We start from the raw sequence: 17776 nt of genomic DNA, 5'->3' as shown, positions 1-17776 counted from the left end.
GCCCAGATGTAGGGGTTGTCAGCATTGGTGAAGAGGGTACTTTGATGGGCTTCACAGGCAGCTGAGCATTGCTCTTAATGCCTGACTTGAGGATCAAGGGGCTGTGTGTTGCCACAGTTTTGTGAGTGGGATGACTGGGAAGTCCAATGTTCCATTCCTGTAGCGGGATGTGTACCTCTGGCTGTGCATACAGAGTCGTGTAGCTATTCTCATCTGGCTCTCCCAGAACCTGGGTTACTTTGAAAGTGGAATGACTTGGGAATGCAAACTGGTACAGCCACTCTGGAAAACAGTGTGGAGGTTCCTCAAAAAATTAAAAATTTTTAAGATCTACCCTATGACCCAGCAATAGCACTGTAGGAATTTACCCAAGGGATACAGGAGTGCTGATGCATAGGGGCACTTGTACCCCAATGTTTATAGCAGCACTTTCAACAATAGCCAAATGATGGAAAGAGCCTAAATGTCCATCAACTGATGAATGGATAAAGAAATTGTGGTTTCTATGCATAATGGAATACTACTTGGCAATCAGAAAGAATGGATTATGGCCTTTTGTTTTTTTTATTTTTTTATTTTTTTAAATTTTTTTTTTTCAACGTTTATTTATTTTTGGGACAGAGAGAGACAGAGCATGAACGGGGGAGGGGCAGAGAGAGGGAGACACAGAATCGGAAACACGCTCCAGGCTCTGAGCCATCAGCCCAGAGCCAGACGCGGGGCTCGAACTCACGGACCGCGAGATCGTGACCTGGCTGAAGTCGGACGCTTAACCGACTGCGCCACCCAGGCGCCGGATTATGGCCTTTTGTAGCAACATGGATGGAACTGGAGAGTGTTATGCTAAGTGAAATAAGTCATACAGAGAAAGACAGATACCATGCGTTTTCACTTTTATGTGGATCCTGAGAAACCTAACAGAAGACCATGGGGGAGGGGAAGGAAAAAAAAAAGTTAGAGGGGCGCCTGGGTGGCTCAGTCGGTTAAGCAGCTGACTTTGGCTCAGGTCATGATCTCGCGGTCTGTGAGTTCGAGCTCCGCGTCGGGCTCTGTGCTGACAGCTCAGAGCCTGGAGCCTGTTTCAGATTCTGTCTCCCTCCCTCTGACCCTCCCCCGATCATGCTCTGTCTCTCTCTGTCTCAAAAATAAATAAATGTTAAAAAAAAAAAAAAGTTAGAGAGGGAGAGAGCCAAACCATAAGAGACTCTTAAAAACGGAGAATAAACTGAGGGTTGATGGGGGGTGAGAGGGAGGGAAGGGTGGGTGATGGGCATTGAGGAGGGCACCTGTTGGGATGAGCACTGGGTGTTGTATGGAAACCAATTTGACAATAAATTTCATATTAAAAAAAAAAAGAAAGTAGAATGACTTGGCCTGGAAGGGGTTACATGCAAGGAGTGTGTGTGTGTGTGTGTGTGTGTGTGTGTGTGTGTGTGTGTATAATATATATAGTATATACTGTCACCATATCTGCAGTCAGTCTTGTCTATACTATAGAAAGACCTTTCCTGACCCACCCAGGTCAGGAGGTCCCTGCCCAGCAGTCCCTGCATCCAGTTACCCAACTCACTGCCTGGAATAGGGCTTGGCATAACAGGGACCCATAGATGTGTTGGGGATCAAAGCTAGAGGCGAGGTCCACATGCACTTGGAGCAGCCACTGTATGACCTTAGTCCAGCAAAGCCTGTTGCTTGCCTTCCTGGTTTTGCTGCTCACACTTGCCCTTGGAAAAACCAGCCTGGGAGAGCCCTGTTCTTGCCCTTTCAGCCGGTGATAGATAACGGGTTATGCCATCTGTACAGGTGCTGAGTGGGAGGGTTCAGAGATGATGAAGGCCTGGTCCCTGCACAGGGTACTTCTTCTCCAGTGACAGATGCTAACCAAGCTGGTTAGACCTGTTCTCCTCCCATGTCTACAGCTGGCACCCGGGCTAGGAACCACAGCTTGTTTCTTCCTCTCTCTTTCCTTGGTGTCTTCTGCTCTTGCTCCTTTCCTCTTCTCTCCTGCCACTGCCCCCCGCCCCCCCCCCCAAAAAAAAAAAAGGCAAGACGCTAATCCTCAATAATCAAATCAGGTTGTGCTTTTCCAGCCAAACTCCTGACCAGTGTGCACTCCTAAGAGATTAGGTACAGTCACTCGAAACGGAGAGATCTTTGGTGAGGTGCCAGCCAGTCTTCTCACTCCCATCTGTTGCCCCTGAGTGTGGGCGCCCCTGCTGCCCCAGATGCCTTTACTTCCCCAATGCTTACGTTCCTCATTAGAATGCTGCCTACCCCCCCTCCCCACATCCCCCCAGCCTTTGGGAATGTTAGCTGGCTGTTCCCCACAGCATCTTGTGGCCTTGGTCTACTCACTCCAACGCTGGCCACCCTGTGGTGTGCCCTTCCTTGGGGTCTTGCCAGAAGAACTGGAGGGAGACCACCTGTAAGTCAGTGAACAGGAGGACCCCAACTGTGCGGGCTGCTTCCACTGTCCCAGTTCCTTTGGAAATAGCACCTGTTCTCTCAAACTCCTCTAGCCCCTCAGCTTCAGAAAAAGTGAAGAAGAAAAACTGAAAAACTAAAGAGGGGGACCTCCTTCAGGTTGCATGTGCCTTCTTAATGACTTTGTAGGCATTCTAGCAGGACTTGAGGACCTCAGGAGGAGGAGAAAACCACCACGTATATATATATTTTCTAACACTCATGTATATCCAGTTTAGTTCCAAAGTTCTTTAAAACTGTGGTATTCTTAAAGTAAACAAAGTTGCTTAACAGCCTTTCTTTCTCCCCTGTTTTCTTCCCACAGGCTCAAAGATTTGGAAAGAGATAGCCTTACAGAAAAGGTAATCCCCACCTTAAATTTTATTACCAAATGTGATTATTTGATGGACACTTTGTGGCTCAAGCATTTTTTTTTTTCACGTACGTTTGTTTTTGAGAGAGAGAGAGAGAGAGAGAGACAGAGAGAGAGCGTGCACGCAAGAGCACCCAAGTGGGAGAGGGACAGACAGACAGAGACAGAGAATCCAAAACGGGCTCCAGGCTCTGAGCTGTCAGCACAGAGCTTGATGTGGGGCTTGAACTCCTGAACCAGGAGATCATGACCTGAGCCAAAGTCAGACACTCAACTGAATGAGCCACCCAGGTGCCCCTGTGGCTCATAAAAAGTTTAAGTTGGAGTTGGCTTATCCCCATAGTTTCAAGGATAACCTAAATATTCTTTTTCTTAAAATTTTTTTTTAACGTTTATTTATTTTTGAGACAGAGAGAGACAGAGCGTGAATGGGGGAGGGTCAGAGAGAGAGGGAGACACAGAATCTGAAACAGGCTCCAGGCTCTGAGCTGTCAGCACAGAGCCCGATGCGGGGCTTGAGTTCATGAACCGCGAGATCATGACCTGAGCTGAAGTCGGACGCTTCACCGACTGAGCCACCCAGGCGCCCTTAGATATTATTCTTAATGTGCTGCTAATTTGGTTCATTTTTGGTAACTCATTGACAAGTTTCCCAGTCTAGGTTCCACACCATCAGTTCTGAATTGTAACTTATCCTGGTCTTATTCCTCAAAAGCGCAGTTTTTCCTACAACACTGTTCTAGGTCTCTGTCCCACATCTAGCCTTTCGTTTTTCACCACTCTGGAGATACATTTGTTAAGATCACATTGTACCATCACAAACGTGTCTTGTGAATATTCAGTTTTTTAAGGCTGAATCAGCATTGCCTGCCATTCGGTTATTTTGTGATCAGGCAGCTTAATTATCTGTGTATTAGTCCATTAATTAGTAACTCGAGAGTTTGAGGACATCTAAACCTATATTCCTTCCTTAGGAATGTGTGAAGGAGAAATTGAATCTCTTGCATGAATTTCTGCAAACAGAAATAAAGAATCAGTTATGTGACTTGGAAACCAAATTACATAAAGAAGAATTATCAGAGGTAAGTCACTTCTTGACATCCTGGCGTCTAGGAAACATCCCCTCCCGTGTTAACTCCTGTGTGACCAGGGAGGCAGAATCCTCCCCGGCTCTCCCTGTTACCCAATAGTTATAAAGGAAATGCGTGTTTCCTTATTCTCTTATTGCCACGTGTTTGCATTCACTGCTACTTAAATTATCCTTTCCTGCTATAGGAGGGCTACCTGGCTAAAGTCAAATCCCTTTTAAATAAAGATTTATCCTTGGAGAATGGAGCTCATGCTCTCAGTCGGGAAGTGAATGGATGTCTAGAAAACGGGAGCCAGACAAGTGGTGAGGACCGCAGAGTGGGAATGGCAGAGGAAAACAAATCCCCCAAACCTGTTTCCAAACTTTACACACCCAGAAGAAGCAAATCGGACGGAGAGACAAAGTGTAAGACCCCTTGACTCCTTTCATCTTGGTGGAGACTGGCTGTCCCCTTACACGGTACCAGACTTGGAGCCATAGGTCCCCTGGGGTGGTACTTCCTCGTTTGTTTCTTGTCTATACTTCCTAACTAGCTTAGATGTATATGCTGTACTTCTTCAGATTTGTTTCTGTAACCAAATATCGAGCATTAGATCCCAAAACAGCTACACTTATGCTGTATAAGGTAACAGGAGTTATTAATACTTATTGTTTCTAAGTTCTATGCCTATTGAAGCTAAATGTATAGACTCCTTCCCAATTTGTAGTCAAAGTAACTCTTCTGGAATTTTTAAAACTCAAAGAGCATGGGACTTGAGTGCAGGTTGGGTTCTTGGCCACTTTATCTTTTGATGATCTGAGAGTTTGTTTCCTTGTCTGGTTCAGGGTTTGGCCCCTCCAATAAGAGCTCCAGTAACATGGCTCAGCAAACTGGCAGGTGCTAATTGCTACCTTTATCAAGACTGTTCCTGGTTAGAACAAGAGAAGGGTACTTAATCTTCAGAACCTGATTCTCTGTGCTATCTTGGTAATGCCAAAGAACTGCACCTTTTCTGTGAACTTTTTTATTCATAGTGGCTTTTTTTGTTTCTTTTTTCTTTAAACAGCTGAAGTTTCATCTAGCCCCAGGATTACAAGGCAAACTACCAGGCAGACCACCATCCTATCTCATTTCTCAAGGGGGTCAGTATATAATGAATCGACCACCACCTTTTCTTGGGGCCAACTGTTTCTGGTAAAACAGGAATGGAATTAGGGTATAATGTAGCAATTTTTTTTTTTTTTTTTAAGTTTTATTTAGAGACAGTGGGGGAGGGGCAGAGTGAGAGAGGGAGAGCGAGAATCCTGAGCAGGCTCCATGCTGTCTGCAGAGCCTGATGTGAGGCTCAATGAGATTATGACCCGAACCAAAATCGAGAGTTGGACACTTAGCTGATTGAGCCACCCAGGTGCCCCTAATTTAGCAATTCTGACTTCCACATTGCATAGGTTTTCATCTTGCAGTTTTTTTTATTAAATATTCACGAAGAGCATTTCTCAAGATCTCCTGTCTACTTACTCTTATAGGAACCTTCAAATATACACAAAACTAGCCAGGACAGTAAAATGAACACCAAGTACCTGTCCCCCAGTGGCCATAGTTACCAGCTGGCCATCTTTTCGTCTGTACCCCTGTAAACTCTCCCCCAACTGGATTGCTTTGAAACCCATCTCAGATATGTCCTTTGAATTTTTTTTTTAATGTTTATTGATTTTTGAGAGTGAGAGAGACAGAGCACGAGTGGGGGAGGTGCAGAGAGAGAGAGGAAGAGAGACAGAATCCGAAGTAGGCCTCAGGCTCTGAGCTGTCAGCACAGAGCCCAATGCGGGGCTTGAACTCATGAACTGTGAGATCATGACTTGGGCCGAAGTCAGACGCTTAACTGAATGAGCCACCCAGGCACCCCCTCAGATGTCATTTGAAACCCATCTCAGAAATGTAGATTTCTAGATGATAAAATATTTTTTTAACCTTTTATTCATATTTTTCTAGAATTACTAATGTTTAGCAAACATGTTTTATCTTTTTAAAAAGACTAACTCTAATATTTTCATACTTTATAAAGCATAACAATTCCTTACTATCAAGTATGTAACCAGTGTTTGTATTTTCCCATGTGTGGCAAATTGTGTTTACTTGATTTGTTTTGAAGCCCTTCAAATTATAGATTCCTTTTTTCTTGCCATTTATTTGAAGAAATTAGTTCACTTGTCCAATAGAGTTTCTAGGTCTCGCTGACTGCATCCTTTGGTGGTTAATGTCTTCCTTGTCTTGTTTCTCGTAAACTGGTAGTTAGGTTTAGAAGTTGGATCAGATTCCAGCTCTATCATTTTCTGAGACTTCTTCACAGATGGTGCCGTCTTTCCATCAGAGGCATGTGATGTCTCTTCTGTGATGCCAGCGGCTGTTGATCGATGTCTAGCTCCATGATTTCTTAGGTTTGCAAAGTGGTGCGCTTCTAACCCGTCACTCAAGAGTTAAAGCCTCTTTCGATATCCTGGCAGTGAGGGCATTTCCTTGGAGGGAAGAAGGCACCCATGCCCTGAGTCTGTCTTAAAGAGGCCGCCTTTGGTAGGGAGGAATACAAGTCCTCTCATGCCTGGTAGAGGTCTGGGGTCTGGCGAAGCTAACGGTCGGCTTTCCTGTTTGTGTCAGCCCTGCCAAACGGAAACCTGAGGAAGAGCGTGAAAAAGCGAAATCGGATGATCATGTTGAGGAAGAAAAAGACCAGGTAGGGCTGACATTATCAAGTTTCTTCACTCTGTCTTCTTTTGGTATTTTGCTGGTAGCCCTGACTTTACACTTGACCTATCTAAATGGACTTGAAGTGACCAAGAAGGTGTTAGGACCTTCTGTCCCTGGACCCGGGTAGTATGAAGTATGTCAGTTAGGCCTGAGGGCTCCACAGGCCCCTGCTACTCACAAGGCAGCCCCATAACTTCAGAATCTGTTACTTCCTATGTCTGCTTTCTTACTTCTCTAGCTGATAAGATTGGCCATCAACTGTGACATTTTATTCTTTGGGCTTATTTATTTTGAGAGAGATGGAGAGGAGAAAGTGAATCCCAAGCAGGCTGCATGTTGTCCACGCAGAGCCTGATGCGGGCTCGAACCCAGGAACCGTGAGATCATGACCTGAGCTGAAACCAAGAGTCAGATGCTCAACCGACTGAGCAACCCAGGCGCCCCTGTTTATTTTTTAAAGCTTTTTTAAAAAAATGTATTTTTTTTTAAAGTTTTCTTTATTTTGAGAGAGAGAGAGAGAGCGAGAGCGAGCAGGGGAGGGGCATAGAGAGAATCCCAAGCAGGCTCTGCACTGCCAGAACAGCCTGACACGGGGCTCGAACTCACAAACCACAAGACCATGACCCTAGCTAAAATCAAGAGTCGGACACCCAACCAACTGAGCCACTCAGGTGCTACTTATTTTCCTTAAGTTTATTTATTTTTGAGAGAGACAGAAAGTGTGAGCCGGGTAGGAGCAGAGAGAAAGAGAGAGAATCCTAAGCAGGATATGCGCTGCCTGCTGTGGAGCCTGACTTGGGGCTTGAATCCATGAACCATGAGATCATGACTTGAGCTGAAACCAAGAGTTGGATGCTTAACCAAGTGAGCCACCTAGGTGCCCCAAATGTTTATTTTTGAGAGAGAGAGAGAGAGAGAGTGAAGGAGGGCAGAGAGTGAGGGGGGAGAGGGAATCCCAAGCAGGCTCTGCACTGTCAGCGTAGAGCCCGATGCAGAGGTTGAACTCACGAACCATGAGATCATGACCTGGAGCCAAGCTCAAGAGTCGGATGTTTAACCAACTGAGTCATCCAGGTACCCCCGAAACTTTAATTAATTAATTAATTAATTTTGAGAGACTGAGAGCAGGGAGGGGGTAGAGAGCAGGAGAGAGCGAGAATCCCAAGCAGGCTCTGTGTTATCAGCGCAGAGCCCAATGTGGGGCTCGATCTGACAAGCTGTGAGATCATGACCTGAGCCAAAATCCAGAGTCTGGCGCTTAACTGACCGAGCCACCCAGGCACCCCCAGCTGTGACATGTTTAAAGCATTTGCTTCTGTCATCCTTAGCTCCTTTTCCACATCTAACGTGTCTAACAGCAGAGCATTAGAGTTGCTGTATGTAGTGTAATAATGCTACTTAGACCTCATAGGTTAGAAAACCAGTGGCTTACTGAAGGTCTGTGATACAGAAGATGTTAGTCTGTGATGGTGCTTTCCCTTGTGACTTGAGGCCCAAACCTAGATAATACCAGATGGTCGCACATCAATTTTCTTTTTGATTTTGCTGCAGGATTAGCTATGTACGTTGAAGGGAAGTCTATAGGTTTATGTGTGGGTAGTAAATGCCTTACTGCTACTGATAGAGCAGCCGTGGCATTATTGACTTTTGGGGCTAGATAATCCTTTGCTGTGGAGGCGGTGGGGAGGTCCTGTGGTTTATCGCATGTAGCGGCGTCCCGACCTCTACTCACTAGATACCAGTAGTAATCCCCCTCTCCCCTCTCAGTTGTCACCACCAAAAATCATCGTCAGACACTTCCAACTTGGGGGGAGGGGTAAAATTACTCTGGCTGAGAAGCACTGGGCTAAGGGGTGTCAAGTGTCACCGGGCTACCACTCTCCTTGAGGTAGGCTTGACAACCTATTGTAAGACCCATGGATTCTGTTTTTAGAAACCACATGTTACTGTCCATGACCTTTATTCTGATGTCTATAGTTAAGTTTAGGTTACCTGCTTTTAAGTGGGAAACTGAGGTACAGAGGGAACCATGTGTTCAGATCAGTGGCCAAGTCTCTTGTCTCTTAGGAGAAAGCATTACAGACAAAACAGGCTTGCTCTTGTAATATCAATAGCTCTCTTCCACATGCACCTGTTTTAGAGTGGTTTCTTGCACCCTAACCTTTTAGAAGGCTTGTGTAGCCTTTTCATCTGGCTTTTCAAGAAACCTACCATTTCACTGGCAGTTTGTGTGAGGCCTGGGAGGCTTTGTTTATGAAGGCTTGTAAAAACATTGTCGCAATATGCTAGATAAGACTTGGTGTATCCAGCCAGCAGTGTCAGATAGTTTTGTCACATAAGTCCTCATACAGGGATCATCTTTTTTAGTCCATTTAAAGTTACGAGAACTTGGGGCGCCTGGGTGGCTCAGTCGGTTGAGCATCTGACTTCAGCTCAGGTCACGATCTCATGGTTCGTGAGTTCGAGCCCCGTGTCAGGCTCTGGGCTGGCGGCTCGGAGCCTGGAGCCTGTTTCCGATTCTGTGTCTCCCTCTCTCTCTGACCCTCCCCCATTCATGCTCTGTCTCTCTCTGTCTCAAAAATAAATAAACATTAAAAGAAAAAAAATAATTAAAAAAAAATAAAGTTACGAGAACTTATTATGTTTTAAAAATGGGTATTACAAGCATTTAGTAAAACTTCTAAATAGTATAAAAGGATGTTTGGTGCATAGATCTCCCTTCCTCCTGACCTTCCAGAGCGGGGAAGAGGCAAGGATTTATTAGTTTCCTCTATGTTGTCTGAGAGAGAGCGAGAAAGAGACTTAGTATGAAATCTACCATTAGAGTTCTCTAGAGAAACAAGATGTATGTGTAAGATTAATTTTAAACTTGGCTCCTGCGGTTAAGGCTGGCAAGACTAAAGCATGCAGGACAGGCCAACAGGCTGGAGACTCAGGGAAGAGCTGGTGTAGATCCAGTCTGAAGGCAGCCTGGAGGCAGAGTTTTCCATCTGCACCTACATATACCACAGATTTTTGTGTATGTGTTGCTTATAATAGAATACAACAAGGTTCTGTGTACTTCCCTAAATTTCTCCAATGGTAACATCTAGAACTGTAATACCTCAGCAAAACCAGGAAAGTGACCTCGCTGTACAATCTAGACTTTATTCAGATTTTACCAGTTTTCGCATGTGTGTATATGCACTCACGTGTATGGAGTCTTGTCACCTCTACCCCAAACAGGATCCAGATCTGTTTCGTCACTGCAATAGATCTATCCCTCTTAAATACACGTAGATACCCTGGAGACGGCAGACGGTGTGAAATGGTACACCAGGGTGTTCGTCCGGGAAGAGCTAGTGTCCTCACTTCCTGCTGTGAATCCCAAATTACTATTTTGTTTTTTCCTAATATTAAAGACTTCCTGACTGGGGGTGGAGGATCTTTGATTCTTTTATAGAGCGTCACTGGAAACCTCTGGTACGCGGGCATGTGCTGGGCCAACTCCTGGGCCTCCTTCGTTTTGAGGGTAGTGGGACGGCACTACCAGACTGATGCTGATTCCCCAGATCTTTTCCTTAAACCCAGGCCCCCCCCCCCCCATTTTTAACTGTGCCAAATGTATTTAATACTGTCACTCATGCTTTTCATGTTGATCTTCTTTGAAATGAATGTTCTTGTCTTCCTTCTCTCCACACAGGAGGAAAAGAGGCGGAGAGTTACATCCAGAGAACAGTAAGAACGATTAATATACCTGTTCTGTACAATGTGCAATCTTCATTACCGAAATTACTTTTCTGCAAAGTTTTAAAGAGCTTTATTGTGAGTTGCCGTGGCGACCATAGATGGCTCAAGAATGCTGAATTTGGGGTCAGATTATTAGACTTTAATTCATGTAGAATTCTCATTGCAAAGAATGAATTGAGGGGAACCGGCCGTTGTCAGAACCAGATTTAAAGGTCTGATTAAATATTAAAGTAGTATGTGCCTTTCAGGGCCTCTGAGATGGAGATTGCTCTCTGGGGTAGGAAGAGGAGGACCTTAGGAAAACTGCTGGCAGGGGAGGGGTTGGGGAAAGTCACCCTTGGGGTGTGTGTTACTTTGCTTGACAGAGTTGCTAGACCGCTCCCTGCAGAAGAACCGGAGAGAGTAGGACCTGGAACACACATGGAAGAAGAGGAGGAAAGAGACGAAAAAGTAAAGCCTGGTCACATCCGAGTTTGTCCATTGTACTTTACTTGGAGTCCCCGTTCGGTTTCAGGAAAGGGGTCACCGGGAGGGGGGCCACGTGTAGGAACAAAAGGACTTTGTCTCCTGATCAAAATGACCTTGACTTTAGCCAAAATGCTTTCCAGACTTCTTTTTCTGTGATTCTCTACCCAGAAGGGGGGTTGTGTGGCTTTCGTGATAAGGACACTGCGTTAGGCTTGGGGAGCAGCTGGACCTTCTGCTGCTATTCCATCAGTGACAGAACTTCAGTCTGTGCCCCTGCCCATCTGCCTCCCTTGCTCACCAAGTCTTTGTGGGAATCTGACTTTCAAACACAAGGGGTGCTGAAATTCTATGGCATCATCCAGATATAAAGTTGCATTCTTTTTTTTTTTTTTTTAAGTTTATTTATTTTGAAAGAGAGCAAGCATGCGAGCAGGGGAGGGACAGAGAGAGAATCCCAATCAGGTTCCACGCTGTCAGCACAGAGCCCACGTGGGGCTTGATCTCCCCAGCTGTGAGATTATGACCTGACCTGAAATCAAGAATCAGCCACTCAGCCAACCGAGTCACCCAGGTGCCCCTAAAGTTGCATTCTTCATGGCGATCAGACCAGATCTCCCCAGGTCTTCCTCGGACCTCCAGTTTCTTTGTACAATCCGAATTTAAGGTTCTGTGAAAGACCGATGTGCCACCTGAACCCCCTCGAGGAGAGGATAGGGGAGGGAATGGGGGTTTGATAATGGGAAGCTTACCATTGGGCAGTGTTGTCCTATATGACAGAAAGGCTAACGTTGGGCAGCCACCGGCGACAGGGCAACATTGGGTCCTGTTTTGGGGCGTCTGGCTGGTTCAGGTGGTTCAGTGTCTGACTCCTGAATTCAGCTCAGGTCATGATCTCATGGTTCATGAGACTGAACCCCAAGTTGGGCTCTGTGCTGAGCATGGAGCCTGCTTAAGATTCTCTCCCTCTCTCTCTGTCCCTCCCCCGCATGCATGTGCCTCTCTCTCTCTCTCTCTCTCTCTCTCTCTCTCTCTCTCTCAAAATATGTAGAAGTTTCTTACAAACTTGGATGGAGGGTAAAGGATGGGTGTCTGTTATTGCTCTAGTTGGGGATCAACTAAGTGAGTGACCATTCTTGAAGAACCATTTGGTATAAAGCTAGCCTTCAATTGATCACCTCTCCTACCCTAATACTAGTTAGATAGCAGTTATAGTCCAGCTCATTTGGGAACAGGCAGTTCTAGTGGGCTTGCTCAACTACCCTCAGGGCACGTTGGGCAGGATTGAAATTCCTTGCCTGTGGTCAGACTCCCAGTACCTCTTCTTGCAGTAGATGGGTCTTCAGTGTGTTTCTTCTCTTAACATCACTAACCCTTGTGGTCTCTTCACAAAATGTGGAGTTTGGGGCCGAATTCACTCGGACCTTTTCCACAAAGGTGTGTTTAGCTCTTTTAAACTTGGGTTCAGAACGATCGTCATCAGTGTTTGAGGCGGAGCACTTGTTGAGAGTGGGCCATCCTGTTTCATGCTTTTATTATAGATTCCTGGTTCTGTTAGCCAGTTGTCTGTGAGGTCGTCCACACGTACTCATGACGTGTGATAGAGGGGTTTGGGGGCAAAGCACTTAGATTACAGAACTCTTAGATCCTGCAACTTCCTGCTTACTTACCACCCCCCCCCCCCAAAAAAAAAAACAAAAAACCTTGCTATCTTGAAGATAGATCGTATTTACTCCCACCAGCTAGACTGTAGGATCAGTTTAGGTATTGTTTCCACAGAACAATGGAAAGATCAGGGCTAAATGGGGGAAAATTAACTAGTTTCTTTTTTACCCCCCTTCTTAGGAAGAAAAGAGGCTCAGAAGTCAAACCAAAGAACCGTAAGTATAGTTAACATGCCTTTGTACTTCCTAGTGTGAAAGTCGTTAAAATAAGTGTTCTGGTAAAAATAACGGGTTAGGCAGAGCATTAAGTATGTAAGTTATATGTGTGTGGGTGGTTCCACTTGGGGAAGGTCGGAGTACCGGAGTGAAGGCTGAGCTCAGCTGATCTTGACCAGAGGCCCTTCCTCAGTGGTGGTCATTCAACACGTAGTTTGTGAGGTGGTGAGAAAGGGCATCAAATGAGCTGCTGCATTCCTCCCCCGTTGGCCGTGAGGATGCCGGGTAATTATGGTTGCCGAAGCTCAGTGACTTAAGACCTCATTTACTGAGCTTGCAAGTCTGCCTCCTGGTGTCTGTTGACTGATCTTGGCCAGGCTTGGTGGAGATGATGGGGACGACCTGGCCGGCCCGGGTGTGCTTTTGTGGCGGTGGCGGAGTGCGAGGGCAGAGGTCAAGAGCATTTCAAGTCTCTGTTGACATCCAGTTGGCTGGAGGAAATGTCGAGACCGGGCCTCTGTCTAGGGGTGGGTAGAGCACCCAAACGGAGGGGCAGAGCCCGGAAGTGAAGATCCTGTGTGGCTAGTCGGCTTTCCACGGTTACTGATGCAGGTCACACATCCGACCGGCTGTCGTGAACCCACACGGGGTTCACCTCTGGGCCAGACACTTGCCTTCTGCCTCTGTGGGCAGAATTCCCATCAGGTTACAGGAAATCGATGGAGTCCTATTTGTGTGTGTGTGGGCGGGGGGTGGAGGTTATTTTGTTTTAAACTGTTCATTTAAGCTGTTTGTTTCATTTATATGAAATGTTGATGGCATCTCTGAAGATCATAAGTTCTGAAGTCATAAATGGCTTTCGGGCTTCCTATAGGGAAGACTTGCCCTTCAGCTGGGAAAGGCAGTCCATGCTCTGGGTCCGGGGAGGAGACCGTAAGCCATCACTGGGGGTGCTTGCGTGGTATCCGCCTCCCCAAGCTGATCGCGTGGATGTGTCCGGTTTTGTGTGACAGAACACCTAAACTGAAGTCGAAGGAGGAGCTGGACCGAGAAGGAAGAACAGGAGTGCAGGCCGAAACGGATGAAGGAGACGAGAGGGTAAAGACTGAATCTTTGCTTCTTAGATTCCGCTTTTCTTCTATTCCCATTTGGTCGGGACACATGGTGTGGGGCAGGGCTCTGGGTTCAAATCCAGCCCTACCTCCCCACAGGGCGACTCTGGGAAAGTTCCCTAATGCCCCTCATGGGGGTTGGTGGTTGTCTCATGTCTGTGTGTACAGTGGTCTGCTTCCCTGTAACGGTGGACAGGGCCTGTGTGCACCTTGACGAAGGTGTGTGCGCGTTTGGTTGCACTTGATCCTCCCCTCGGACGCGCCAGCCACACCTGTGTTGCTCTGCCAGCCTCCTAAGTTCCGAGTCTAGGTCTCCCCGTCCTGCCAGCCTCCCCCGTTCAGCTAAGTGAACATATTTAAACTCTGCAACTTTATGCATGGAGTGGGGCTGGGCCTTCGTACAAGTGCAGGATGGCAAGGTCATCTGCAGGGCGGTCCTGCTGACTGAACTCCAGGGAGGGGAGGTTCGTGCACTGGGGGGCCGCAGCACGGGACTCCCCAGCTCTATAAGCCGTGTGGTCCCTGTCTAAGAGAAGTCCAACTGGGGTAATCCCAGGATTGTCTGTGGTTCTTCTGTCTCTTGAGATTTAGATGGTGGAGCCCATGGTCACGGACTTGCTGGGTCATGCACTTCCTTACTTCTGACCTGGCTGGCAACAGGCATCCATTCTTGTTCCGTGGCGTTTGACCCTTTTGGTGTCACTTCCAGCATGCTCTGCCATCTTAGCTGTCTCTCACCTTTTCTGTCCAGATATTGGTTATCTTGCTGTCGGCACTTGCCTGGAATCCCTGCCAGGCCCCCTGGAGAGATCCTAGTGATGGTGTCAGACCGCTCATTCTCTGCAGACACAAACTGGCGGGAGCTCTTGCCTCATGGTAGAAAGAGATGGAAGGATCAAACATTTGACCCTTTCTAATATTGTTGGCTCTCCTATTTTTTTTTTTTTTTTTACGTTTATTTATTTTTGAGACAGAGCATGAACAGGGGAGGGGCAGAGAGAGAGGGAGACACAGAATCTGAAATGGGCTCCAGGCTCCGAGCTGTCAGCACAGAGCCCGACGCGGGGCTCGAACTCACGGAGCGTGAGATCATGACCTGAGCCGAAGTCGGACGCCCAACTGACTGAGCCACCCAGGCGCCCTGGCTCTCCTATTTTAATAAACCTAACAGACTTGTTAATCTATGAAGATTAGATCAATAAATTTATCAGAAAGTTATTTAATCTGACAAGACACTAGATTGTTTATATATAACAAGGAGTTGGTGACGGAGTTGGGAATTCTTTTATTTCTTAATTTTCCATGCTAGATTGCTAAGTTTTGTCCTTGTTTTTCCTTCTGTCCCGATACCTTTCTATATGACATCTTTACCTCTGACCAGATGACAAATGGAAGTATAGGCATTTGGCCAACTTAAGGTACATGGGTATAATCCCTTTTACAACGAGGTTTCCTGGGACAGAGTTGGCAAATTATGGCCCAAATCTGGCCCTTTGCCCATTTTTATAAATTTTTTTGGAACACAGTCGTGCCTTTTCACTTCTGTGTTTTCTCTGGTTGCTTTTATGTTACAATGGTGGGATTGAGTAGTTGTGACACAGACCACGAGCCTTACAAAATCTGAGAATGTTTTCTAGCTCTTTATAGAAACCGCCTGCCCAGTCCCGGCCAACTCTTGCTTGTAGGGGGTTAGGGAATGGAGTTAAAAATGTGAAGTCTCCTCTGTACCCTGTAGGCCTGTGTAGATTTTCCTGTTCTCCAGTTTCACGGTGCTGTGATCATTAACTGGTACTTTCAGTTTGGTCTTGGTCTTTTCTCAGAAACTAACTTTTCCCCTCTATCTCTCTCCACCCCTGTTTCACCCTCGCAGGATGAAAGGAGACCCAGAAGTCAACCCAAAGATCTGTAAGTGGTTGAAATGCTTGTGCCTTTGTGCTGTGCTTTGTGTAATTTTCGTTACTGAAATTACCATTCTAGAGATCGGTGCTGATGTAGAGGTTTACACGGAGGTGCTGATGCGCTCAGAAGACTGGATCCGCTCGGGCGGGGTTGGATAAGAAATTAAACTGGGCCTCCTCTGCCACTTGGGTGGCCGTGCCACCCCTGCACGTCTTGTGGGTCCCTTCCCTCCCGGCACTTCTCGCTTGGCCCGCGTTGGAGGGGTCACGGAGGCTGCTTTTGGAGTTCAAACAACTTATCAGTGCTCCTTTTAGAGCCACCGTGACAAGGGGCTTTCTTTATTGGATCGGAAGAAAGAATCTTGCCCAGATATATTCTGAATATTTTGCTTTTCAATATGGAGGCATTAGTTTTTGTTTTCGATGTGAGTTGGCAGTAGGGTTATTCTGAGCAAAGATTTGGCATATGTTTATTTACCTAACAGAGCTGCCAAACGGAGACCTGAAGAAAAAGAACCTGAAAGAGTAAAACCACAAGTTTCTGAAGAAAAAGATGAGGATGAAAAGGTAAGCTCTTGTTTTTTAATCCTTTGTTTCCTACATCCCAAAGTGACTTTTTTTTTTAAGTAAACTTTTTGTTCTGGAGACATTCGAGCATACCCCGAAGTAGGCCGAATAGGGCAGCAGGGCCTCGTGTTCTCATCGGCCTGCAACAGCTCTCTGCTCATGGCCAAGTGTTTGAGTCGGTCCCTGCCTGTTCTCCCAGCCTCCCTCACCCCTGGGTGATGCTGAACAAATCCCTGACATTACTGAGACAGTTACAGAAGAACTTCCTATAAAAGGACTCTCTTCTTAAATATCCCACAAGGTCATCATTAATACAATGTCAAAGGTCTAGTCTGTTCAGATTTCCCTGCCTAGAAAAAAGAAACAACGGGGACTCTGAATCAGGACCCAAACAAGGCCTATACGGTGAATTTGGTTTCTATTTGTCCTGTCTCCTCCAGAGTCTTACCCCCTCATCTGCCTTGCAATTTATGAAGGGATCTGGCTTACCCATAGAGTTTCTGGGTCCTGGTGTTTTGTTGTTGCACCCCTCTTGAGTTAAACCTCTCTCCAGCCCTGTCTCCTACAGACTGATGGTTAGGTCTGGGGGCTCGACCAGATGCAGGTCCTTTGTTGCCCAGTGGACTCTGAGGGGGTGCCAGGTGCTTCCTGTCATGTCACACCGGAAGGCACAGTTGTCTATTTATGGTGTTAAGACTGATCCATCCATTGTAAAGCTTCTCTCTGCTTCTTACCTAATGTTTGTAACAGTCATTGCTTAAATCTGTTTCACTGGGAGCTGCGAAGTGGTGATAGTCCACAGTTCTCTCATTCCTTCACTCGCTGAACATAACTCCAGAAAGAAGTTTCCTCTTTTTTTAATGGTAGACTAATCCAGTGGTGCACTCTGGGTGGTTTAAACAACAGACGTTTATTTTTCCACAGTTCTGGAGATTCAGAGTCCAAGATCAGAGTGCCGCCAGGGTTAGTTCCTGGTGAGGCCTTTCTTCCTGGCTTGCCGACGGCTGCCTTCTCACTGCGTCCTCCCAGGCTCTTTCCTGTGTGAGTGTGGAGGGAGAAGAGGGAGCCTGGTGTCTCTTCCCCTTCTGAAGAGGACACCAGCCCTGTTGGATTAGGGCCACCCTTAGAACCTTGGTCACCTCCTTAAAAGCCTCTTCTCCAAATACAGCCACATTCGGGGTTAGGGCTTCAACATGAACTTTAGAGGGACTTAATTCAGTCCACAGACCCCTCATCAGTTCTTTATTTGACTTGAGTTACTGCTTGTACGGGTAAGCTAAGCTTTATTTTTGTTTTTAATGGTTTTTGTTAGGAGTCTCTTAAGGAAGTCTTTAGTTACAAGAATTTTGAATAGAAGACTCTAGACACTGGAGATGGCTTGGACCTCGCTGGTCCCTTGACTTTCTTCCTCTCTGCCTCTGACTAGGTTTTGTGATAACTGTGTATATAAAATTGTGGAACATTGGTGCGCCTG

The 17776-nt window shown here is 46.4% G+C and overlaps 1 protein-coding gene across 6 annotated transcripts in view; it reads left to right on the top strand.

Moving 5' to 3' along the window:
* DNMT1 (DNA methyltransferase 1) overlaps positions 1-17776 on the top strand; it is a 47016-nt gene that overhangs the window by 6912 nt on the left and 22328 nt on the right. For 5 of the 6 annotated variants that reach the window (XM_047843354.1, XM_047843362.1, XM_047843372.1 and 2 more), the window contains 11 exons: positions 2789-2825; positions 3811-3918; positions 4112-4331; positions 4973-5048; positions 6562-6637; positions 10334-10368; positions 10746-10830; positions 12691-12725; positions 13739-13823; positions 15708-15742; positions 16221-16302. In XM_047843354.1, the coding sequence (XP_047699310.1) occupies positions 2789-2825; positions 3811-3918; positions 4112-4331; positions 4973-5048; positions 6562-6637; positions 10334-10368; positions 10746-10830; positions 12691-12725; positions 13739-13823; positions 15708-15742; positions 16221-16302 (874 nt within the window). Of the gene's footprint in view, positions 1-2788; positions 2826-3810; positions 3919-4111; positions 4332-4972; positions 5049-6561; positions 6638-10333; positions 10369-10745; positions 10831-12690; positions 12726-13738; positions 13824-15707; positions 15743-16220; positions 16303-17776 lie in introns of those variants that run through there. The other variant, XM_047843389.1, reaches the window with a different exon arrangement.

Source organism: Prionailurus viverrinus, chromosome A2 (assembly GCF_022837055.1).
Source record: "Prionailurus viverrinus isolate Anna chromosome A2, UM_Priviv_1.0, whole genome shotgun sequence".
Lineage (NCBI taxonomy): Eukaryota > Metazoa > Chordata > Mammalia > Carnivora > Felidae > Prionailurus > Prionailurus viverrinus.
Note: the sequence above shows the minus strand (reverse complement) of the source record. Positions and strands in the feature narration are given on the sequence as shown.